This window comes from Vigna unguiculata, chromosome 7, assembly GCF_004118075.2.
Source record: "Vigna unguiculata cultivar IT97K-499-35 chromosome 7, ASM411807v1, whole genome shotgun sequence".
NCBI classification, from domain to species: domain Eukaryota; kingdom Viridiplantae; phylum Streptophyta; class Magnoliopsida; order Fabales; family Fabaceae; genus Vigna; species Vigna unguiculata.
Window position 1 is genome coordinate 7,058,175 of NC_040285.1, and position 26,746 is coordinate 7,084,920.

Below are 26,746 nucleotides of genomic sequence, written 5' to 3' on the forward strand. Positions count from 1 at the left end.
ACTAACGGTGTTTAAATAGTTAACGTTTTTGAACAGTATATGCCACGTGTCAGCTCCTGATTTTTTTTTTATTAATTTTTTAATTTTTTTTTAATTTTTATTTTATTTTATTTTTTAATTTTTTTAATTTTTTTTAATTTCAAAAAATGGTCCACGTGTCAAGTCACGATTGTGCCACATGTCAATTTGTGGTAGTATTATTTTTTTTGTTCAATTTAGTCCCTATATTCATTATTTTTGTTCAATTTAGTCCCAATTTTTATTAAAACAAATCAATTTTGTCCTTTTCAAATCGACACTAAATTTAATATCTTTTATACAAATTATATTAATATCTTTTCTAAAATTGACCTTTAAATTTATTATTTTTTAAATTTAATTATAAATTATTAAATTTAATTATAAATTGAATAAATTCTTATATTTAATTTCTAAATAGAATATAATTATTTAAAATATTATAAGAATATAATTATTAATTTTTTTTCTAATATTTATACTCTAAAATATTTTTAAAATTGATATATAAAAATGTTTTAAATATTCAAAATATTTTAGAAAAATAAACTAATATTTGTAAAATTAACATTTACATATAAAATATTTTAGATTTTAATATCTAAAATGCAATAAAAATATTAAATATTTTAAATTTAAATGTAAATTTTACAAAGGTTAATATATATTTTTAAAATTTTAATAATTATATTTTAATTATATTCTATTTAACAATTGAATCTAAAAATTATATTCAATTAATAATTAAATATTACAATTTATAATTAAATTTAATAAATAAGTAATAATAATGTCAATTTTAAAAATTAAATGGTTTTATTTTAACAAAATTTGGGATTAAATTAAACAAAAATAACGAATATAGGAATTGAATTGAATAAAAATAACGAATATAGAGACTAAATTGAACAAAAAAAAAGAATACTAACAGAAACTAACACGTGGCACAAGTGTGACTTGACACGTGGACACTTTTTCTGAAATTAAAAAAAAAAATTAAAAAAATTAAAAAAAAATTAAAAAAAAAATCAAAAAAACTAGGAGCTGACACGTGGCATGTACTGTTCAAAAACGTTAACTATTTAAACACAGTTAGTGAAAAGGACTAAATTGACCACAATTTGACAAAAATAAGGACCTAATTGAACATAAAACGAAAATAGGAACCAAATTGAATAAAATCAACAAAAATAGGAACCAAATGTTAAGCCTTAATTTTACTTGGTACAATTAATATCAAGTAAAAACTTGGTTGTTTGGGAAATTTATTTCAAAAGGATAGGGGTGGGGTTTATAAGAAGTATTTACTATTCTAGTTTTTAATGATTAGCAACCTGTGTTTTTCTTGATATACAGTTTGAAATCTTAAAATATGTGAAATGTTCAAAATCTGGAACAGTCTTGCTCGTAGCTCCTTAAATTGATCTTTATTCGTATATTTCACTAAGCTTGGAAATTGCAATTAACTTTTACAGGCTGGAATGGGTGGGGGAACCGGCACAGGTGGAGCTTCAATCATTGCTGGTATAGCAAAGTCAATGGGTGTACTGACGGTTGGTATTGTCACCACCCCTTTCTCATTTGAAGGAAGAAAGAGAGCTATTCAAGTCCAAGAAGGAATTACAGCCTTGAGAGATAATGTAGACACACTTATAGTTATTCCAAATGACAAGTTACTAACGGCAGTTTCTCAGTCTACCCCTGTAAGTCAAGCATTCAATTTGGCTGATCATATTCTTCGACAGGGTGTTCGCGGCATATCTGATATTATTACGGTATGAAATATTGTTAGCTATCTTTGAACGCTAACACTTGCATTGCTATTTTCCTTCATATTTTTGTTCCTATGAAAAATTGATTGTAAAGATGTAAATGCAAAAGGGTGAATGAAAAGGGTACGTTGCAACCTTATAGTTTGTTGTGCTGACATCTGTTTTGTGGTCTTGAAGGCTTGAATATGACATTGGACACAGATAAGATACAACAAAGTCAGGAGAAATATGATAAATTTTAAAAATCACTGTTTATGTCTACAACACAACCGTAATACATCTAAAATTGACGTAAAATACTTGTCTTAAATATTGTTATAAAATCATGTACAGGTCAGTGTACAATAATAAAATTGTCCAATTTATCAAATTATTATATCATCTGTGTTGGTATTGAAGTTTGAAAGTACAAGTAAAATGCAGCTAGGAGTATTCAAGTTCTCATGAAGTGTCTGTCATGACTACATGTTTAACATGAATATGACATGACATGACTACTATTTTGAAGTATTTGTTTCCCTGTTTTTGACTACAGGGCACAAAGTTGTTTGACAGGTCGATTTAAAATTGTCAGAACTCAGTCAATTATTTGTTTGATTATTTTTTCCGCATGAAATCATATGTTGATAAAACAAAAACTGGCCATCCAACTTGTAGATTGTTCTGATTATATATTGGGTCTGTTTGTTTGTGCTTAAAGAAAGTGATTGTAAAAAGGAAGAAAACTGTTTGTTTACAAGCAACTAAAAATCTGGTTCTACTTTTTAAAATAAGTTCACCCAAACTTATAAAATTGCTAATAAATGACTATTTTATTAAAAAATGTACTTTTTTCTTAAAAAATGTTTGAACAAGCAGACCAATTGTTGATTCTGCCCATGGTTTAAAATTGATTATATATTTCTGTAAAATCTTTAATATTCATTGTCTTTACTAAATTATTGCAGATACCAGGGTTGTGAATGTAGATTTTGCTGATGTTCGAGCTATCATGGCCAATGCTGGTTCTTCACTAATGGGGATAGGAACTGCAACTGGTATGTATGGATAGCTGTGTCAGTTATATCAGTTAGTTATCTGAGATGGTTTGATTAATGCACCTTGCCAATATATAAATACGAACATTGATGGGGAAGGATATATGTTGTCATTTTGTAAGAGAGGGCCTCTTAGCCATTGGTTGGTGCAGATCCCCGAAGTTCTGCATGTTAAACAGATTTCCTTCTGCAATACTTTTGTTAAGTAATTTTTCTGTACCTGTTCCTTACATATTTCTAAGGTTGCTTCCTCATTTATATAACTAACTTATTTCACAGTATATTCTATGATAATGCAAGTATATTCTGGTTGATTGAATACAATTTTTAACCTTTTCTACACTTTCTGTTTTTCCTTTTTGTAATATTAAAGTGCAACGGCATTGTGTTTCGATTTAGCCTCCTTTCTGTCATTTTATTCACACGAATTTTGAGTACATTCTAATATTTTGCTACCTATCTTATTGAAATTTATTATGTGGCTTCTTATGTGTTTAAGGAAAATCAAGGGCAAGAGATGCTGCGTTAAATGCCATCCAATCACCTTTGCTGGATATTGGGATAGAGAGGGCAACTGGAATTGTTTGGAACATAACTGGGGGGACTGATCTGACCTTGTTATGAACCAAGAACAATTCATGCACCTTAGGATCCCTATAAGCTATTCAATAGACATGTTGTCCAGGCTCTTGGTCGTCCTTAGGGGCTGTAACCTGCGTAAGATTTTATTAATATGGTCATAATTATCATAATATCTTCTGAGACACCTTAGCTCGTTCAGTTTGGCTTGAAATTTGTTAAACATACTTTGTATGTTTTTGTTTGCTTCCATGTTGTTGGGGGGTAAGAAGATTGAGTATGTTTCTTTTACCTAGGTGGAACCCTCGTACTTTACTGTTGGAGTATTTCACATCTTCTTAACACCTTTGAACACATGCACATTTGAGTATTCCTTCTCGGATACTGCACAACAACATCTTTTGGACAGGCTCGCCTTCATCGTCTATAGGAATGTAATGCAATCATGGGTTGCTTCTAGTCAAACAGGGGGGACGGGGGTATGCTCATAGCCTGTGCTTTGTTCTCCATTGCAGCTAGCAGATTATATTTATAAACTTGGGTCGTCGGACAATAACTCACAAGACTTCTTCCATTTTTGTTTTCTTGTCATCTAAGTTTAGCTAGTTTGTTGTTGATTCTTCAAAATACTTCCACTGAAAGGGACTGTATTTGTGCTAGAAGCAAACTGAGGTTGATTTACACTTAACAAACTCATTAGATATACCAAAATAGTTTGTTGTTGTTGATTCTTCAAAATACCTCCAATTTATATCTAACTAACATTTCGATTAACTATCTCATTAATATTCTAACCCTCTTAACTAAGTTCTCTTTTCCTTATATCCTAAAAGAACTGTTCCACGTACCCCACTCCTATGTAATTTGCATCATTAGAAGCACACACACAACCATTGTTCCTTGATAAAAGAAATTAGTTTGATGCAATGGGCGTGTACTAATTTAAAAAAAAAAAAGGTTTTACTGTAAGTTGTCCTTTTGGGTGTATAGAGAGACTGATTAGCAATCAATTTGAGTTTCTAAAATCTTAGTATAATCCTTCCATTATTTTTGAGTTAATTTCAGTGAGTGAATGACCATTACTTCAAAAAAAAAAAAATCACCCCCTAGACTATTGACCACAATATTTTGTCGTCAAAATTTAAGAAAATGTCTTACTTTCACATTGTAAGAGAAAAACTAATTGTAATATATGGCTTGTGTATAGGTTGTTGAAGTTTAAATCACCGTGCATACCATGTTAATCGCGTTATATAAAAGTAGTGTTTCTCTTTCTGTATGAGGTTCAGGAATAATAAAGTTCAAATGTATGTTTTATTCTCCTAACATAATTGTTTATATATCAGATTAGATTAAAATGATAAAAGGGACTAATTATTTTGGTTAGTTAAAAACTTTCATAATATGGAAGAGAATGGATTTATACTCAATTTGCCTCTACTGTATTTGTATGTAAAACGTTAAGTCTGCAATATGTACATATAAGTTAAGACAAATTCCTAGTATAACGTCGATTGAAGAATGTCTTCGATAAATACCACAAACAATTAAAGAAAGAGAATAGCAATAAAAAAGAAAAGAGCTATCACAACACAAGTTTAACCTTGTTCAATTATGATATCGATTAACTTTAATCTATGTCTATGGGTAATGTACACTAGTTTAACATGGATTAACAATAATATCTATGAACAATTAAGAATGGAGCAAGTTTCTTTTTTCTAAGAGTTAACATAAAAAAAAAAAAAATCAAATAATATTATATACTAGTTTCGTACTCGCAATAGCGGGTTAGGATGAATTTTATTATCACATTCATAAAATAAAAATTTATCTTCATTCTTGTTTTTATACCTAATGGGTATATAATTTTGTTTCATCCATTTCTCAACTGAATAATAGGTATACTTGTATCTGTACATATACATGTACCTAATTTCTTCATGTTCATATTAATTAGATAAAAGTGATATAATTATATAAAATATTATATAATTACACATAAATAAGATGTAATGACAAAATAAACATTTGTTATTTTACAAACATTAATGAAATGAAGTAATAAAGTTAAAATTATTTTTAAAAAATTATAAAAAAATATTCAAACTTAAAATTTTTCAAATATCTCTTTACTTCCTCTCTATAAAATTTAAAGAAATATCTTTCTTATACATTAATAAAAATTATAATACACTACTTTGAATGAAATTTTACAGAGAAAAAAGATTTATCAAGAATAAAAGATAATATAATGATTTTTACTTACTTTTCTTATTATACAACATTGAATATATACACATATTCTTTCGAACAATTTATAGAATCTATCAAACAATTTTAGAAATAAAAATAAAATATACAAAATTAAAACTCAATTATTGCATTCCAAACAATACTTAATTTTAGTTAATAGACGATGTAGTTCAAACAATACTCAATTTTAGCAATAAGATCCAAATGATATTTACTTTGTATTTTATAGTGGTACTCTACTACTAAACGAAACTTAATTATTAATAAAGAACAAATGTATTATGGATTTATAGATGAACCAATATAAAAATATTAAGCGTAGAAAATGTATTAAAATCCAAAGTAAAAAGTAAAAAGTGTAAACATTGACATCATTCCAAATGTTTAGAAGAGTATCACTGGTCTAAAGAAGGAACAGGTTAGTAAAGGGAATATCAATGTTGTTGAAAATTTCGACAAAGGAGAACTGAAACAATTAATCAAAAGTACCAATAAAATCACAAATGTTACTCTTTAAAGAACATTTTAATCAATTATATATTTATTTAATTGTAAGTAAAATTAATAGATTAAAACTCTATTAAAACTAATAACTTAAAATTAATATAACTCTCTCATTCTGACTTCTTTCAACATGATATTTTAAGAAAAAATTTTAGAAGTATGTTTGCTTTTGAGAGAGTTATGTTGAGCTAAGAAAGAAGCATTCTTTATGAGATTTTAGAAAACCTTTGTGAAAAGAGAAATTTGTGTTTTCTTCACACGAGTTTGTTTCCCATTGGTTATATTTGTTAATGAGGTGAATTTGTTACATGTAATTTTCTTTTCTATGATATCTTGATGTTTCTATACAGAGTTTATGATCATAGTTCACTAACAAGATGTTATTGGTATCAAGAATTTATTTTATAAGATGTAAGATCTCTCTTTTGAATGATTTATATTAGTAGTGTTTTGCATATCCTCAAACAAAATTATCAATTTGGCTTATAAAGACATTGTGTACTTAATTTTGAACTTAAAAAAAAAGTTTAAGGAATAATTTATTCAATAGCATAAAAAATAACTTCCTATTTATAATCTAGAAATGATCGTTATAATACTTTTAATCTTTATTATTTTACGAAATCCCACTTACTAAGTTTATTAGATGTTTACATCTTCTCTTTAACATCTCTTTTAAACTACCTTATTATCAAAAGACATCTTGAACATGTTCTACATATGATTGCCCCAAACTCTTTCTCCTTCTAATAGCTATCTTAGAAAAAGTTTGTTAAGTTAAATTTAACCCTATCGAAACTCCTTTCCGTAACTAATTTTATCTATCATAATTTTATCTTAACAAAGTCATTAAAAGAAAAAAAGGTAAGAAATTTGAACAGATTTTCTTTTTAATATTTTTGAGTTTATTTTTAAATAAAAAAGATACATAATACACGAAAAACGAAGTATTTAATGTATCTTTTAATTTAAATTTAATTTTGTTTTAACTTTCTAGTTTTACAGAACTGGAACCAGTCATGTCATAAATGGACATAGGTAAGGTTGTGGAGTAGACAACCCACGTGTAATGTACGGTCACTAAACATGTTGGTTATGTCAGTCACAAACAAACGTGTTGCATCACCTTAATCACCGTCTTCTTGATGTGACGCATTAATACTTTATTATTAAAAGAATGTAAAGATGTTATATACTCAGACTTTAACTCATTTAATTAAATCATTGAATAAAGAGTTAATTGAATTATTGCAAAAGGAAGTATATAAATATTAAAGCTTCTCAATATATAATTTTTTTAATTATTTAATTTATAGATTAGTTTCGTTAAATTCATAATCATAAAAGTATTAGGAGGAAAACAATAAAAACAATTTTTCTTAATAACTTAAATTAACTAATGCACAACTTATATTATAAAGTTTTCTTATCTAACTTCTCTAACTTTTTATTTTTATCTCATACATGAAATAGTTTTAACTCATAAATAGTTTTTTTTTTCTTTAAAATTATCTTCATAAGTCCTAAATGTAGTCTAGGATTGATTTAGAACCTTTTATTTTAGCATTTCATTTCTTTTATTATATTATTTTCATTTTATATAAACCATAAAAATATTGATTTAATGTATGTTAGGAGAAAAAAAGTTGAATACTGTGTTTAGATAGAAAACCTAAAGATAACAAATTAGTTTTGTAAAACAATTAAAATGTTTTATAATAAAATGTGTTGTTTAGATGAAGAATTTTGAAAAGGGTTAAAATTTTAAAATAATGTAATTGAACTTTTTGAACTTAGGAAAAAAGTAAAAGTTTGAAAATTTTCATTTTCTTAAATTCATATGTTTTATTTTTATATTTTCCTTTCCAATCAAATTGATTAAGAAGATGGACTTAATTAAAATTGATATACAAGAATCATGATAATTGATCCAGTGAGTATAGATAGTCTCTACTTGTAATTGGATTTGGAAGAAAAAAATCACTTGACTATTCGCTCGTTTATCATTAAATATTTGTTTAAAAAATATTTATAATTTTTTTAAAAGCTTGCGAGTACATGTGATACTCGCATATGCGTGAATATTTAAAATATATATATTTACATTTTTAAATAAAATTATAAAAAAATATAATTTAATATAAATTAAATTAAATTTTAATTTTAATTGAATTTAACTAAATAAAATATAATTTTAATTTTAATTAAATTTTGTTTAATAATATATAAAATAAATTTTAATTTTTTTAGGATAACAAGTATCGCAGATACAAATAATATAATACTTGTATCTTACCTGTTTATACGCGAGTATTTTAAAATATCCACTATCCTTAAGTAAGATACTCACAATAATATTAACTATCCATTTTTATTAATTTCAAGTAAGATTTTCTTTCTATAGGTTTTGATAAGAATTATTAATTTTTTATTTATTATTTATTGTTAGAATTATTTTACTTGTTGTATGCTACTATTATTTTTTGCTTGATATTAGTAAAGGTTTTCTTGACTAATGTTAAGAATCTGTTGTCAAATTGGAACTAGATTTTTTCCATTTGCAATTGTTGTAGTTTTTTTTTCTGTCTGTAGTGATTATTTTTTGTTGATGTATACAATAATTATTTTATAATCGATATCGATGTTATTATTTGTCAACAATATGATAGGACAATTTTTCTAATGTTGACCGTGAAAATTTTAGTCAACATTAATTAGGATTACTTTTACCAATGCCACCCGGGGGAATTTTTTAATCAAACGTAATCAAAAAGTGAGCAAAAAGAAGTCCAATTGATAACGTTGTTAAATACTTATAAATAATTATAGTCATGTCAACTGAAAATAATTGCGGCCAATGTTAATTAAGAAAAAAATTCCTTCAACACCCGACAAAAATTATTGAAAACATTTGACTGAAAATAACATTAAATAAAATTGATTAAAAAATCATCAATATTGATGTTTTCAATTATTTACAATACTATTTAAAAAAAATTATACATTTGGTAGTAGTTGAAATATTATATCCAAATGAGAAAAAAATTCAATAAATTAGAATTTTCTTGTCTAAGCAAAAGAATTTAAATACGAGATAAATTATATGATATAAATAAGGTTGGAAAGAACTTGATGATAGATAATAGGAACATGGACCAAAAATATGAAGCATAACAAAGAAATAAGAATAAAGAAAAAAAAATAAAAAAATTTCAAATGACATCCCATTTAATAGATAAATTTCAATAAATAAAACATTGCATAATTATAATGTTTTGGAATACGCAACAAAAGTATAAATGATAGTCATTACAGATATCTCAAATTATACTAAAAAGAAAAATTAAGGCACAAAACGAATGCCATAAACTTAACTTAGACATGAAACAGTTGTTCAAAAGGGAGTGTTGAATTGCTTGGAGAGCAAGAAATTACAAAATAAAACAGTTCAACAAAAGGAGCTCAAAAGAGCATTAGTTAACATGCCCAAACTAGACAGTAGCATCATCACTATCTGAACAATCCTCAAAAATCTCCACGTCTGCTCACACAAAGTATGTGATGATCATTGCAAAAAGGAAAAGCTAAATAGAGAACACAAACATAGAGAGAAAGGGTAAGCTAGAGAAAAAAAAAATTCTTAACATATAAATAAGCAGACAGATTATAAACAATTGAATCAGTAAGCATACAGGGCATGTGATAGCAAGCAATTAAGACTTTCAAACTCAATTATTCGGATACATGTAAAGATATCGGATTCATTGGATGTTTGTACTTGTGGTGGCCTCTACAGCTTTGCAGAGCCATTGCCAATGGGTTTCACCCTACCATACATAAGATTAGCCCATGATCATCTAGGGCCATTATCTTGCCAAAGACTAAGACCTTCTGCTACTTTCACCACTTGAACCAATCTACTCTACGTGAGTTTGACAGATTCTTTAGAATATCAAAATGCAACCTTGCTTGAATCCTTATCTAATTACATACATTACAACACCACCATAAGGTCTCTCCAAGAGTCTCATGAAATTACGTCTAGATCATACCATATACATGTTCTTATACAAATCCACATGTTATTTCAAAGCATTATAATCTCATGCCAATGCACAACCAACTAACCAATTCATGTTTAATTTCATACCAAGCACATCAATCATGGAAGCAATCAAGTAGTTAAAATAATTTACTGTCAATCTTGCTCAAGCTAGAAACCCTCGCTTGGGTGAAATTACAAACAGTGAGCATTGTGAAGATCTGCGAGTTCTCGCTTAAGAGAGATCTCCTCGCTTGGGCGAGATTACTCTCGTTCAAAACTAGAGCATGTCGCCTGAGTGACAACTCAAGCAAAAACATAGTTGGGTTTTTTGTTATTCTCACTTAGGCGAGGGTTACTCGCTTGGGCGAAAACAACAAGTTCCTCCCCTGCTCACACATGTAGCATTAGACATCCAAAACCAAACAACATTTCAACCATTTCCAATTAACCAACAACAACAAGCAGGCATTATAAGCATTTAGAACGTGAAACAGAACCAAAACAAGTAAAATATTTTAAAAACGTGCAAAACCCTAGCTTCCCTTACCTCAACACTACAAAACAGACTTGCGGGAAGAGAGCTCTAATAGGAACAACACCACAACTCCATAAACTTATTAGAGAGCTGAAAAGTATGAACAAAAGAACAAGATTGAGACTTTATAGACTAAAACATAACCAATGAAACTGAAATGGAAAGGAAGGAAAAAGAGGAGTTTTAGTGTTCAACTTTCATGGATGAGGAGTTGTTTGGTTAACTCAAAGGAGGATCTTGCAACTGCCCTAGCAAAGCTTCTATAGTAGAAAGGGAAGAAAGAAGGTGAGACGTTTTTGGTTTGGGGAGACATAATGAAAGTAGTGATTAGCTGGAAGGGGGTCCTGGGGGTAACAAGTGGGCTAACCTTTGGCCATATAATAAAACTACACCCAAAATCTTTTTAAAACAAAAAATGGGTCTTAAGCAAACTTATAAGAGAAAGGTTAAAAATATTCACATAATATAAAGAAAACATTATTTTGTAAATCTCTTAGATTATAAAATATTCATTGATTCCCTTGTAATATTCTACACTCTAAAAGACACTCTTAAGTAGGGATAGTAACGAGTCAGGTCGGGTGCGGATAGTGCCTACCTATAACTCGACTCGTAACAAAGAAATTCACTCGCTACCTATCTTATTACACGTGCGGGTATCCGTTAAAAAATACATGCAGATTTCAAAAAACCTACGGTACCTGTGGATACCTAGGAATATTTAAAAAAAAAAGATATTTTATAAATTTTAAAATTAAAATAACAAAAAAAAATGAAATAAAATATAAATTTAATTTAATTTAATCTAATAAAGTATAAATTTAATTTAATAAAATATAAATTTGATTTAATTTTTTACTGTAAAAAATACTTGTGGGTATAGATAGTATGATACTTACACCTAGGGATGTCAACGGGGCGGGTAGGGTACATGTAGTAGCTCTCTCGTACCCTACCCGCTGGATAAATATCTGTCCCGTACTCGTATCCATATCCGTCGGGTATCCATTGTGCGGGTATCCACCTATTTTTTTCATATCCATGGGTATCTACAAATACCCGTGGGTATTTGCAAAATTATTTAAAAAACAAATATTTAATCATAAATTCAAATAAAATAAAATAAAATACATCACTGTCATAAATTTTAAATAAAGTTCAAATAAACTCAAGTTGATACAAGTCCAAATTGTGACATCCCTTTTAAATAGAATCATCTACTTAATAAAGTCTCACATAATCATAGTAATGAGAAGCAATTAGATGAACAGAAAATGATAGAGTGTATTTGATACAGTCATCCAAGAGTATTCAGGAAGATTGAAACTTAGGCATATCACAGTGCCCTAACCAAAATGAAATTTAAACGAGAGGGACATTAAAGCCATAACAACTACGATTAAGAGCTACAGGTAACTGGTCCAAGCTATGCAGCACCGCTACCACCAGCAGATCCACCTCCAGAGCTCTTTCCATCTGCTCCCACCGTAAGGTGATCATTGCAAAGGAGAAGAATCAAGGCGAGAACATACACAACAACGAGAGGGTGAGCTAGCATAATTTAAAGTTAACATAGTATAGTAGATAAGTACTTAAACAGTTCAAGCATTTTAACACAGTGTGTGTAGAGAATCATGTTATTGCAGACAAACAGGACACCATGACTCAATTATTCGGATACATATACTAAGATCGGATTCACTGGACGCTTGCACTTGTGGTGGCCTCTACTGCTCTGCAGAGCCATTGCCAATGGGTTTCACCCTACCACACACAAGGTTAGCCTTTAAGCGTCTGAGGCCATTATCCTGCCAGAGACTAGGGCCTCCCGCTACTCTCACCACTTGGGCCAGTTTGCTCTACTTGAGACTCACTGACCCTTTAGAGTTTCGGGATGCAATCCTTACTTGAATCCATATCTTAATATATACACTACACGCCACCATGAGGTCTCTCACGAGACTCATGGAATTACGCCTATCACACACCAAATTCATGTTTCATACCATATCCACCACCTTTATCTCAAACATCTAATTCTCATGCAAGTTCCCAACCAACCAACCACAATTCATGTATTGCTCATGCCAACATACGACTTTTAGTTCATGGAAATCAGACAACCATATATAATCACATGCTTTAGGTCTTGAAAAGAAGAGGGGTAAATAAATCACTCACATAATTCACCCATCAGACAAAGAAAGAAAAACAGAATTGAAACCACCCGCTGCAGCAGCCTCGCTCAAGCTAGGAGTCGTCGCCCAGACGAGAGAAGTTGTCTCGCTCAGGCGACGGGCTCTCGCTTAGGCGAGCCTGCAACAGTGGGTCATTGGAGAGTTTCACGATCCCTCGCTTAGGCGAGGCTGTTTCGCCTGGGCGAGCTGTCCTGTCGCTCAAAACGCAGCCCCTCGCCTGGGCGAGTGCTCGAGGCAGAACCCTGAGCGAGCTGCTGATATTCTCGCCTAGGCGAGATGAGCTCGCCTGGGCGAGAATATCAGTTCTCCCCCATTGTTCCACACTTGCATGGCAGAAAAATGACATAGAGCAACATCCAGAATATATGCCAACCATTTTTACACGATTCAAACACCATTCAAGCAACCACAACATGGAACAGAACATAAGCATGCACAATAACTTTAAACTTAAAAACCTAGCTCCCCTTACCTTGTTATACGCTAGCAGAAAAGAGTAGTAACCCAAGAAAAGTAGTGGAGCACAGGAGCAGGGTACGGAGCTGAAAACAGACCCACACAGAGTTGAGAAAGGGTGCTAGGGAGAACCCAAGACAAAACTATTAACCTCTGAACTGGAGGAAGAGAAGGACAAGGTTGGAGTTCGACTTACCTGGAAGTACAATGTCCTTTGCTATCTCGAAACAAGGAGAGAACCTCTATGCCCTAGCAGAGCTCTTACACTAGACGAGGGGAGGGAACAAGGAGTTGTTTTCTGAAAATGGAACAGAATGAAGGGGTTAGGGGTTGGCAAGGGTATTGGGTCCCCTTATTGGGCCGGCCTTAGGCCCACGCAGGCTAGGCCCCAAAACTCAACTGAAAAGGAAAAAGGGGCTTACACAAATAATTGTAAAAGTAAATATAAAATGAGGTTCAACACAATGAAAATTCTTTAATTAGTGCTTTGATAAACAAACTCACTTTCTCTGATTGGTTCCTGAAAAATAAACAAAATAAGCAAATAATAAATGTCAATTGTCACATGCCAAGTATTCTTATTTTGATTCCATCATTTGACAACAAGCATACCATAAACGTCATTGTCTATATAAGGTTTGATGTATATGCCCAATTTCAAAAAAAGGAAAGAGAAGAATGTCAAGGGGTGTAAGTTTAGCGGGTACGGGTATCCACGGGTACGGATACTATGATACCCGTCCCGCTAACATGCGGGTATCAAAAATACCCGTACCTACCCGCGGGTAGCGTGTATCCATTTTTAGTAACCGTTTTTTATCCGTTGCGGGTTTTATTTGCAGATACCCGCGGGTACGGATTTTTTTGACGTCCCTACTTACACCTGACCTGTCTATAAAACGAGTATTAAAATACTCGTGGGTAATAAATACACGTGGATACTAACTATCCGTTGCGAATTTTATTTGCGGATACCAACAGACATGGGTATTTTTTTTTCCATCCCTAGTCTTAATAGAAAAATTTTGGTTTGTCTTTCAACACACGAAGGGACACATGGAAAGTTTTTAAGCCACACTCATTTTCAAATCATATGAATGATTATAACTTCTTTACTTTCCCTTTCAACCTGCAAATAGTAGTGCTTGTTCTCAAATTTTCCATTTTCTTCTCCATCGATTAAGTAACAATCCATGTGAATCTCCAAAAATTAACACTACAAGATTTTTTGTATTTATCAACGAAATTTTATGAATGTAAATAAACTCGTTGGTAAATCCAAATTTACCGTTGTGTTTTATCAACGAATTTTAGAATTTGAATTACCACTAGATATTTTGGTTGGTAACGAGTTCGTTGGGAAAATTTGTCAATGGGAACCATTAGTAAATTATAATTTGTATTATTGATGAATATTTCCATTGGTAATGTATCCAACAGTCAATTCCATCAGTAAACTTTATTAGTAATTTGGGATTCCTATTACTGATAGATGTTATTGTTGGTAAATTCGTCAACAAAATAAGCGGCAATTTCCCGCCAAGTTTAGTGAGATTCTTTTGTATATTAAGAGGAGATGTGTGAGACGAAGAGAAGCGGAGGACGATAAAGAGGAAGAAGAAGAATAGGTGCAACAATGGGGTTGATGCAGTGGTGGTAGTGGTGCACTACTAAAAAAATTCATATTTTCTGTCAATTTTGTTTTGAAAATTTTTTCGTAGGAAATACCTACAAATTTTATTGTGAAAAAAAATTTGCAAGAAATTGCTACCAATTTTCTTGCAAAATATTTTGTATAAAACACTTTTTGCAACAAATTTTGTAGGAAATACTTGCAAATTTTATAATTTTGTAGGAAATGATTACCCACGAAGGAATTACATGCCAATTAAAATTTTTAGAAAAAATGGCAGAAAACAATCTTTTCTTGCAAATTTTTTTAACAAATTTGCAAGAAAATTCCCATGTAATATGGGAATTTCTAGTAGTGGTGCAATAGTAGATAGTGGCAGTTGATGTTGGAGGAGGAGGGGGAAGAAGAGGAAGAGGAAAAGGAGGAGAAAGAGAAGAGGAGGAAGATGAGGAAAAAGAGAAAGATGAGGATGTGGCGATGATAAACTAAGCAGTGGTGGCAACGACAATAGTGGAGGGGGAAGAGGAGGAGGAGGAGAGGTGGAGGAGGAGAATAGAGCAGGAAGAATAAGATGAAGAAAAAAAATAAGGGGAGGAGAAAGAAGAAGACCAAATTGCGGCATGTATTGACGAATTTTACTAATAACCAAAACTGTCAATAATTACCGACATATATTTACTAATGGATATGTACTAACATATTTGAGGTTGTCGATAATTAACAATAGATTTTACAATCTGTTGGTAAAATTTATCGATGACTATTTTAACATTGAATTATTTTACCGTTGAAAATCCATTGATAAACTCAAATTACTAATGAATTTTTGCTAATGTGCAATTTTCTTGAAATGTAAGTAGCCACCCATGTAATTAGTTAGGATTAGGAATTAACTAGAGTGTAATCATGGGATTAGTTTAGTGTAATTAGCTTAAGTAATCTAGTGAGTTCATTATGAATTTGTAAGGTCTATTCGACTACCTTAAGACCAAAGCATGTTTTATTAAAGATGATCCTTTCTTATAGTAAATTCCACTTTCAAATATTGAATAGAATTATCCTTTGCGCGTTCAAGTTTGAGAGTCATAAAGGTTTCTATTCCTATATTGGTTATTATTCTTGAATGGTAAAACCACCACTATAGAAAGAATGAGTTTTAGCGACCAACAAAATTGTAGTACCACCCATGTAAAGTAGTTAGGACTAGTAATTAACTAGAGTGTAATCATAGGATTAGTTTAGTGTAATTAGCTTAAGTAATCTAATGAGTTCACTTTGAATCTTTAAGGTATGTTCGACTCCTTTATGACCAAAGCATGTTTTATATAAAGATGATCCTTATAGTAAAATCCACTTTCGAATATTGTATCGATTTATCCTTTGCAAGTCCAAGTTTCAGAGTCATAAAGGTTTATATTCTTATATTGGTTTTTATTCTTGAAAGGTAAAACCATCACTTCAAAAAGAATGAGTTTAAGCGACCAACAAAATTGGTGTTAAAATGCTGAAATCAGTTACAAACATCGTTAACGACCAAATTAATGACCACAAATATATGGTAGCGAAAATCCTAGTCACAAATTAATTAGCTACCGACATTTTGCTCGGTGATCAATCGTTAATTATTTGGTCACCTTCAAGTACTGGAGACCAATTTAGTCATCGAACTTTTTTTCGCTACATTACATTTAGTGACCAAAAATTTTAGGTTGTTAATAATCCTATTGAACATATTTTAGCCACCAACAAATTTTAAGTGACTATACAATATTATTTTGTTAACTAATTCGGTGAATATAACATTACATTTATTCATCAAACATTTTCGATGGCTAATTCAGTCATATTAATCATATTACACATAAATGTTACTATACACTAATTCAATCATTATTTTGATCACTAATTTGTAACTACTACTACGGTGACCATTTGAGACATAATTTGCTACCAATTTTTTTTATTGCTAATATTGATTACTAAATTGGATTTTTTTGGTAACATTCATATGTACTTCGTACTTTCATACTTTCGTAATTAATCAATCTTCATTCATGAGTTAATGAAAATTCTTTAAACATTTTAAGGTTTACAAATTTAAATATTTTTCAAAAAATATAAAATTTTCTAACTTTACATTTTTTGTTGGAAAAGCCTTTTTTTTCTTTTTAACGTGAAATAGAGAACTTTGAAATTGTTGGGAAAACTAATAATCTTTTTTTTTTCGGCAAACTTGTTCCTCCGCCCGACCAAGTTCAGAGCTACGGTGTGTATCAAATTGTTTTTCAACAATACATGATCTTTACTTTTTGCACATGCCTTTATAATTTGCTTGGATATTGTATATTTTATGCGTCAGAATTGATGTTGTAATTGTTTGTTATTCCCAATTTTCCATAGAATGAAATATAATATTTGTTCCCATTTTTGGACCTTAATCAATCTTGTTAAAAATATTATAGAAGGTAATCAATTCAAAAACACCTTTCTAGAGTTTTACAATAATATTTTAAATATTTAGTTAAATTTTAAGCTCTTCATATACTTAGATATTTTAATTAAATATTTTATTTATTAAATACTCAAAATTTTTATACTTTTAATTGAATAATTACAATTTAATTTTTTCGTTAATCAGGTGATACAAGTGTTATTTTAGTTTGTAATCTTACTTTCCTTTATCTATTTAAAAAAACGTAAAATCTTGTGATTGGTAAAATAATATTATGGTGAAGATAATCAAGGAAGATGAGGAAACAGTATAACATTCACTCCATTAAGAAAAAATTAAATAATATGAATTCAATTGAAAATTATAACAATTATAAATATTTAATAAATAATAAAAATTTAATAAAAACTTAATTAAAAATACAAAAGATCATGAAAAACTTGAAACATAATTAAGCTTATTTTAAAATAAAATAATAATATTTTTTTTACTGATTAATGGTGTACCATTTAATATTAGTAGTGGATTCTAGATAGTAAATAAACTCATTATTCTTAACAAAATTTTTAAAAGGCTTGATTAATTATTTAGTTTTCTAATTTATTGATTTGATTCATTTTGTTTCTCTTATTGTTTGATTCAATTTGATTCTTCAATTTTTTAAAAATGTTCTATTAGATCATTTTGACCGTTAACACTCTGACCATATATGTCACATGTTATTTTGTGAAATTCTCAACTTTTTTATTTTTTTATTTTATTTTCAAGGCCTAACACGTGACAATTTAAAAAACATTAAAAATTCATGAATTGACATGTGTGATATGTGGCAATTTATGTTTTTATACAAAAATAAAAAAATAATAATAAAAAATTAAAAGTTTAAAAAATATTAAAAATTTCACAAAATGACACGTGACATATACGAACACGACGTTATCATCAACTTAACGGAAAAAATCAAATTGAATCTTTTTAAAAAAATTAGAAGACTATATTAAACCAAAAAAATAATAAGAGGACCAAAATAAACCAGACCAATAAATTAGAGGGCTAAATAACTAATTAAACCTTTTTGAAATGGTCAAGTTTAGGCTAATTCTTGGCATAAGTGGTGCACACTAGTAATATAATGGTATAATTACTGATTTGGTACCCCAACTTTTTGGTTAAGTTCAATTTGGTACTCATACTTTTGGTTTGTTCAATTTAGTACCCAAATTATCTAAAGATATTAAATTTGGTCTTCTCTGTTAAGTTGGACTTAACACTGTGTCTGTACAGGACACGTGTCAAGCCATGAAATTTTTAATTTTTTTTTCAAAAAAAATTATTTTTTTTTTCAAAAAGTTTAAAAACTGTCACGTGTTAATTTATCATTGTACCACGTGACAGCTTACAATCATAACACATAGCAGTGGTAGTAGTTGTTTTCAATTTAGTACCCCAATTTAAATTTTTGGTTCAATTTAGTACCCAATTTTTTAAAATGATCCAATTTCGTCTTTTCCAATTTGAGACCAAATTAGTAACTAAGTTTAATTATAATTTATATATACATGTTAAAATAATTGTTTTGAATTTATACATCAAATCACTACACCTAAATATTCAAATTATTTTATTTTTTACAAGTGTAAAAAATTTCATGTGTAAAAAATTACAAAAGGTTAAAATGTAAAAAATAAAATAATTTAAGTATTTCGGTGAAATTATTTGATGTATATATTAAAAATAAGTTATTGTAACATGTATATATAAGTTGTAATTACTAATTTGGTCTCAAATTGGAAAGGACGAAATTGGATCATTTTAAAAAATTGGGGTACTAAATTGAACAAAAAAATTTAAATTGGGGTACTAAACTGAAAACAACTATTACCTCTGCCACGTGTCATGATTGCAAGTTGCCACGTGGCACGATGATAAATTGACACATGACAGTTTTTAAATTTTTTGAAAAAAAAATAAAAAAAATAAAAATTTCTTGGCTTGACACGTGTCTTGTACGGACACGGTGTTAACTCCAACTTAACAGAGAGGACCAAATTGAATCTCTTTAGATAATTGGGATACTAAATTAAACAAACCAAAAATATGGTTACCAAATTGAAATTAACCAAAAAATTGGGGTACCAAATCAGTAATTATACCTAATATAATTTATGATTGATGGAAAATGTTAAATAATTATTATTAAAATATAAAATATTATGATAATTGACGTTTACTTAAACGTTTATGTTTGGCTTGTATTGCTAATTTACTCTTCTTGTAAGTTTATTTTAACAATTTCAAGGAATTGAAATATATAGTATTTAAATTATTTGCAATTGAATTTTCTTCATTTCTTAAATAGTTTGTTTGAATGGAGTATTTGAAATATCTTATATTTCAATTTTCTTGTTTGGATAAAGCAATTTAATTTCTATTTTAAGACAAACTCAATTGCATCCTTAAGCTCAAGTTGAGTTAGTTGACCTTCGATTCGGGAGAACTAGTCTTAACCTATAGTCTGAGTCAACTCTAGAAGATTCAACTTCGGTGATAGGCATGGGTTAACTTGTCTCAACCTTCAACCAGAATTGATTGATTTTAACCTTCAGTCCTATCCAACTCGCCTCGACTTTTAGCACGAGCCAACTCGGTCAAACTTCAACACAAGCCACTTGGCTCGACTTTTGGCCACTCTACTCGACCTCCAGCCTGGGCCGACACGACTTAACCTTCGACTGAACCAACTCGGATCTACCTTTGAACCATGTCGGCTTGGCTTGATCTTCGGCCTAGGATAACTCAGCTCGACCAATGGCCTAGGCTGACTAAGTTCAACCTTCGGCGCAAGTCAACTAAGGTCGACCTTAAGCTTGGATCGATTCGGCTCGACCTTTAGCCTGGGCTGAGTCAACTCGACCTTCGTGTCAGGCCAATTCGGCTTGACCTTTATCTTAGGCTAACTCGGTTCGACCTTCACTCGACCGTTATATTTTGACCTTCGGTCGAGCTGACTCGACTTGAGATACTACCCAGGCCGACTTAGCTCGACCAGTGGCCCGTGTTGACTTGGCTTAACCTTCGGTCTGGAATAACTCGGCTCGACCTTGGTCCTTAGGCAAATCGGCTCAACTTCATCTTTACACGATTCGACTTAACCTTAGGCCTAGGTCGACTTGGTCAGTCCATTAGCCCGCACCAACTCGGCTCGACCATAATTGACTTGGCTCGTCCTTCAGCCTTGACGAACCCAAGTCAACCTTCGATTCAAACCGACTAGGGCTGACTCTTGTGGAATTTCATAACATGTGAAATTTCAATGAAGAATTGTTGAAGCAGTCTATAGAGTATGTTGGAAGGATGGTGAACCATTCGAAAGTCGGTCCTTTTAGCGTTGTTGGAAAGGCCTTACACATAACGACATCTTCAGTCGAGTACAAGCTTACTTGAGTGATGTACATAGAGATATGTTACTCAAGATCTATGATGTCGTCATAACGTTCTAGGTGAAGGCTTCCCACTACTTTGGGAGTGAAGTTTCAATGATGCCATCAATGAAAGGGTGTCGGCATTTTACTTTGGGTGGTACGCAAGAGTTTGTCATCCCCATTATCCTAGCGGGTTGGATTGTACTTGTTAACCTCCTCAGTGTCAAGGAGGGTAACAACACATGGCGAGGTTTTTTGTGTCGTGTATGGATCATAAAGGATTTCCTTCTATTTGCCTTTATCAGCGACTCCTTCAGCCTCCAGCTTTCGCCCAAGTCTTGAGTTCTCCTACCTTAGTACATTCATCTCCTCGACACTTCTCTCTTTAAACTCATTAAACTTTTGTTGCATTTTACGCAGATTTTTCGGGATGGCGGCTATATTCGCCAAGGACAGTCTTGTTTCTCGGGCTCTGGCCATTTTGCTCCTTGTAGACACCATTCATCAATCTTCCTTTTCAAAATACAAGTCGGTCCCACGGTGGGTGCCAATTGTTCTTACAGAATCCTACAAAGGCTTTTAAGCACTTCCAATCCTTTACTTTATTGGTACTCTTCTTCTTCTTCAAGTACTTGTCTCCCAACCAAATGATGAATGTGTCTACAGAAGACACTTCAATGCTCAAGTCAAGTAACCACCTCAACAAGTAATCAATATGGTAATTAATGAAAATGTAACTAATTTACCTCGAGTCATGTGTTATTTATAATAATATTTACAAAATCTTACCTGGATAGGCTTGAGCTACGAGGTCCACTAATCTAGGTGGGCTTGGGCCAAGAGACCCAATTACTTGTGTATGGTTAACAACTATTTTTGAATTGGTGTTGTCTTTTGTTTATATGTCTTGAGGGTCAAATACTTATCGGCCCAATAATCCGACAAGTATCTAGCCAAGTGAAATTACTTGCTAAATTCTGAAAACTAATTATAAATTGGATTAAGTATCCGATTCTGAGATTCTACCTAGGTAAGAAATAATTATGTGAGTATGGTTTGAATAAGGCTAAATAGTATACGATCTAAAGATTCTATCAAAACCGAGTACTATTCGTCCTTGATCGGTACAAAACTTTTTTACATATATTATCGTTAATGCCAGTTTCTACAGTAAAATCTACATTTATTGTAGTAAACTTAAAAATACTAAGTTTTCCCCAACATTTTTTTTTTCTAAAAAGGTTGTTAAATTACTAATTTAGAAGGTTGTCATGGACATGATTTTGAGTACCTTTTTAGAAATGGAAAAGGGAAACTAAATCCTATTACATTAATATTGAATTATAATATAACTTATTCTAGAATAAATAAGTATATTGATAGAAGAATTCAATCAAACCTAGGCTCGGTTTATTTATCAAATATAAATTTGGAAAGTATATTTTTATGTTATTTTCTTAACTTTTTTTGTATTCTAAGTAAAAGAGTAGTTTTATTGTTTTTAATGTATGCCAGGACTGATTTTTAGAGTAAGGTCAAATTATTAATCAGAAGAATAACTGGATACATAATTAATGTTTTATAGATCTTCAGTATTGCTACTGAATTATTTTATGTTTAAAAATATTCATTTTTATATTAATTATTTAAAAATAATATTTAAATACTTTTTATCCATGGATTGATCAATTAACTGTATCTCACATATTATTCAAGCTGTCAGTTGACTGTTATAAGTTAATTAAATAGAAGCAAATTTGTAGGGTTCTTTACTAATTTTCATCTAAAGTTATAAAAATGAGGTAACTCTTAATAAGATTTTAAATTTGGTAAGTCATTTTGGATCGATTTCAGGAAAAAAAATGTCTCTATGTTGAGGTGATTTAATTTTAACTAGGCTTATATATATATATATATATATATATATATATATATATATATATATATATATATATTTGGTCCTATTTTTATTGTTTTTATTCAATTTAGTCCTCATTTTCGTTATGTGTTCAAATAGGTTCTCATTTTCGTCAAATTTTGGTTAATTTGGTCATTTTGACTAGTTAACGTTTTTAAACGGTACATGCCACGTGTCAGCTCCTGGTTTTCTTTATTTTTTAAATTTTTTTAAATTTTAAAAATTATTTTTAATTTTAAAAAAATTGTCCACATATCAAGTCACAATTGCGTCACGTGTCAATGTTAGTGCCACATGTCACTTTGTGGTTATATTATTTCTTTTTGTTCAATTTAGTCATGATATTTGTTATTTTTGTTCAATTCAATCCCTATATTCGTTATTTTTATTTAATTTAGTCTTAGTTTTTGTTAAAATAGAACAATTTAATTTTTAAAATTGATATTATTATTATTCATTTTTGAAATTCAATTATAAATCGAATATAATTCTTAGATTCAATTGTTAAACAGAATCTAATTATTTAAATATTATTAAAATATAATCATTAAAATTTTAAAAATATATATTAACATTTGTAAAATTGATATTTAAATCTAAAATATTTAATATTTTTCTTGCATTTTGGATATTAAAATCTAAAATATTTTCTATTTAAATGTTAATTTTACAAATATTAATTTACTTTTCTAAAATATTTTAAATATTTTAAATATTTTTAAATATCAATTTTAAAAGTATTTTAGAATATAATTGTTAGAAAAAATATTTAATAATTATATTCTTATAATATTTTAAATAAATATATTCTATTTAGCTATTAAATATAAGAATTTTATTCAATTTATAATTAAATAATAATTTAGAATTTAATTTAAAAAATAATTAATAAAACATCAATTTTAGAAAAAATATTAATATAGTTTGTATAAAAGATATTAAATTTGGTGTCAATTTGAAAGGAACAAAATTGATTTATTTTAAGAAAAATTGGAACTAAATTGAATAAAAATAACGAATATAGGGACTAAATTAAACAAAAAAAAAATAACACAACAAAAAACTGACACGTGACACAATTGTGACTTGACACATAGACATTTTTTTAAAATTAAAAAAAATTAAAATTTTAAAAAAAATTAAGAAAATAAAAAAAACAAAAAAAACCAGGAGCTAACACGTGACATGTACTGTTAAAAAACGTTAATTATTTAAACATCGTTAGTCAAAAGGACCAAATTGACCAAAATTTGACGAAAATAAGGACCTAATTGACACAAAACGAAAATGAGAATCAAATTGAATAAAAATAACAAAAATAAGAACCAAATGTATATTTAAGCCTTTTAACTAAAATGAAGTCGTGTCAAATTAAAATGACTTTCATGATAAATGTCATACCAAGTTAGGTTCTTTGTGAAATGTAGTTAAATCATCTCAAATTGTGATGACTTTAACTTTTTCATGAAAATTGTTTTAATTTGACATGACTTCATTTTAGTTAAAGTAAAATTGTCTTAGCATAACATAACTTTTTTTTTAATTCATGTCAACTTAGCACGACTTGCTTAAATTCATTTTTTTAAATTATCTCATTTAATAATTTCATAATGAAATTATATCAAAATGGTAAATATAATTCAAATTTGTAACAAAATATGTAGAGTTATATTCAACTTTAATGGTTACGGTCACTAAAAAAAGTTGAATAATAGCTAATTTTAGTGACAAAAATAATTAGTTATTATAGTGACTAATTTAGATACTAATTTATAATTAAAAATAATTAGTAATTGAAATAGTTTCAAAAAATTATAATTGGTCTCTAAATTGATAACTATAATAGTTTTTATTAGAGCGGTCAAAATGGGTTGGAACCCGCGAGCCAACCCTGCTCATCACGGATTCGGGTCGGGTTGAAATTTTTTTACAAATTTCAATACGGGTTGATTTTTGACCCGACTCATTTAGAACCCGGCTCATTCGGGTTGAACCCGTGGTGAACCGGGTTGGTGAGCCAACCCGCAGATAAAAAGGTCACATAAGTGTTTTTATTTTATTTTATTAAGTTGGGTTTTACATTTGGGTCATGTTAAGTTATTTTTTTATCCAACACATAAATAATTTGTATTTTTTATTTTGGTTTGTATTTGGATTGTATTAAAGTTTATTTAGATTTTAATTAAAATTACAATTTAGTTTTGACTGAAAAAAAAATAAAAAATATTTTTTTTTAATTAAGTGAACTCTGAGCCAACTCGTTTAGCCTGCCAACCCGTGATGGGTCGGGCCGGGTTCAAATTTTTTTGGTTCGCTCAAAAATGAGCTGGATTGGATTGGTTCACTAAATCATCAATCCATGGTGGGTCGAGTTCGGGTCGGCCGGATTACCCGTTTTGACAGCTCTAGTTTTTATTATAAATTGATTTCTAAATTTATCACTGACCATCAAAGTAACTATCAAAGTTTTGACCATCAAAGTAATTGGTTTTTTTAATTAGTCTCTTATAAAATTTGTGTCATAAAAAAAATCATTAAGTACTTGATTAACGAAGCATTTAGTTGAATATGTTATGCAATAATCGTATGTGATATATGTGTTTCAATTTTGAGTTGAATATGCAATAAGCACACTGCCCTACCAAAATCAAATCCTGCATCCTCATTGATTGAAATGAAAGGCACGAACAGTATTGAAGACTGTTTCACAGATCAACATCAACCTCACAATCCTTCAAAAAAATCCATCCAAGGAATCGCTCACCCCCTTCCACTCTATTTCTTCTTCTTTTTTCTTTTTTTTTTCTTTTTCCTCTATTAGTCATTTTCTGTAATTTTCAAGCAATAACTAGCTACACCAAGCCACACATTATTCGAATCCCACCATAAAAAAGACACGTACCTTTGTCACTTACCATACAAATGAAGAGTCTCCAAGTGGGTGACGTGTGAACTGATTTCCCACCCATTACATTGCTTTTCTTCACCCACCACTCTCCAAAATCTTCTTTCCACAACACAACATTGCAGTACACAAACTTAGATCACCACCATTACCACACCCACAGCACACAGAATCACCAAAACCCTTCTCTGCATGAAAGAGAAAACCCTTCTAATGTCTCACCAACCCTCTTCCTCAACTGAATCTGATCACAACCAAGAACTGAAGAAACCCGACAGAAAGATGGGCCAAGAACACCAAGAGAAGAGTGAGAAATCTTGTAAACCCCAGAAGAACAAGGTGGAAACTGCATTGGACAGTGTTTCTGAAGGAAAAAGCGTTGAAGGTGAAGCTAGTGGTCGTGAGAGGTTGAAGAGGCATAGAGTTGAAGTTTCTGGGAGGGTTTGGATTCCTGAGATATGGGGTCAAGAGGATCTCTTGAAGGATTGGATTGACTGCACAGCATTCGATGCTCCTTTGGTTCCCAGCAGAATAGTGATGGCACGAACCGCTTTGGTGGAAGAAGGTCGAAGGGCCACATCGGGTGGGATAAGAATCGAGAACAGGTGTTGAACTCTTGTGGTTTATATAAATTGGATTATTCAGTTCATTCACTCAGAACAAACCATCTATTGCTATTGGTTATGCCATGAATGTTTTGTTAATCCTTCATCCCTCATGATGTTTGTATTATCCGTTGGATACGTAAACATTATAAAAGTTGATTTTTTCTCTTTATTCACCTATTACTTCTGTTTTGTTCAATTGTTGTATCTTTTTTTATATTATCTTTAGCTTCTACAAATTTGTTAAACCACGAGCTTTACCTTCTCTGAATCAAAACGATGTTTCGGTTTTATTTTCGTATCGTTTTGATTTAGGTAATTGATGGATTCAAGCCATACAGGGCGATCTAAGAATAATAAGCAAATCATCTATTCAACTTGAAATCATTCTGTTTAAACTTGTAATTAAAA

At 30.1% G+C, this 26,746-nt stretch overlaps 2 protein-coding genes across 2 annotated transcripts; both read left to right on the plus strand.

Moving 5' to 3' along the window:
* Positions 1–1,487: 1,487 nt before the first annotated feature.
* LOC114190387 (cell division protein FtsZ homolog 2-2, chloroplastic-like) lies at positions 1,488–4,107 on the plus strand (the record flags this gene model as incomplete). Its single annotated transcript, XM_028079244.1, is given in 4 exon segments — positions 1,488–1,793; positions 2,738–2,744; positions 2,747–2,827; positions 3,327–4,107. Coding segments are annotated over 4 exon segments (519 nt in total), but the record flags the coding sequence as incomplete, so codon positions are not given.
* A 21,640-nt stretch (positions 4,108–25,747) lies between these two features.
* LOC114190835 (protein BIC1-like) lies at positions 25,748–26,511 on the plus strand. The gene has a single exon (XM_028079883.1). It carries the CDS (start codon positions 25,923–25,925, stop codon positions 26,340–26,342), a length of 420 nt encoding a protein of 139 aa, XP_027935684.1. The 5' UTR covers positions 25,748–25,922; the 3' UTR covers positions 26,343–26,511.
* The last annotated feature ends 235 nt before the right edge of the window (positions 26,512–26,746 follow it).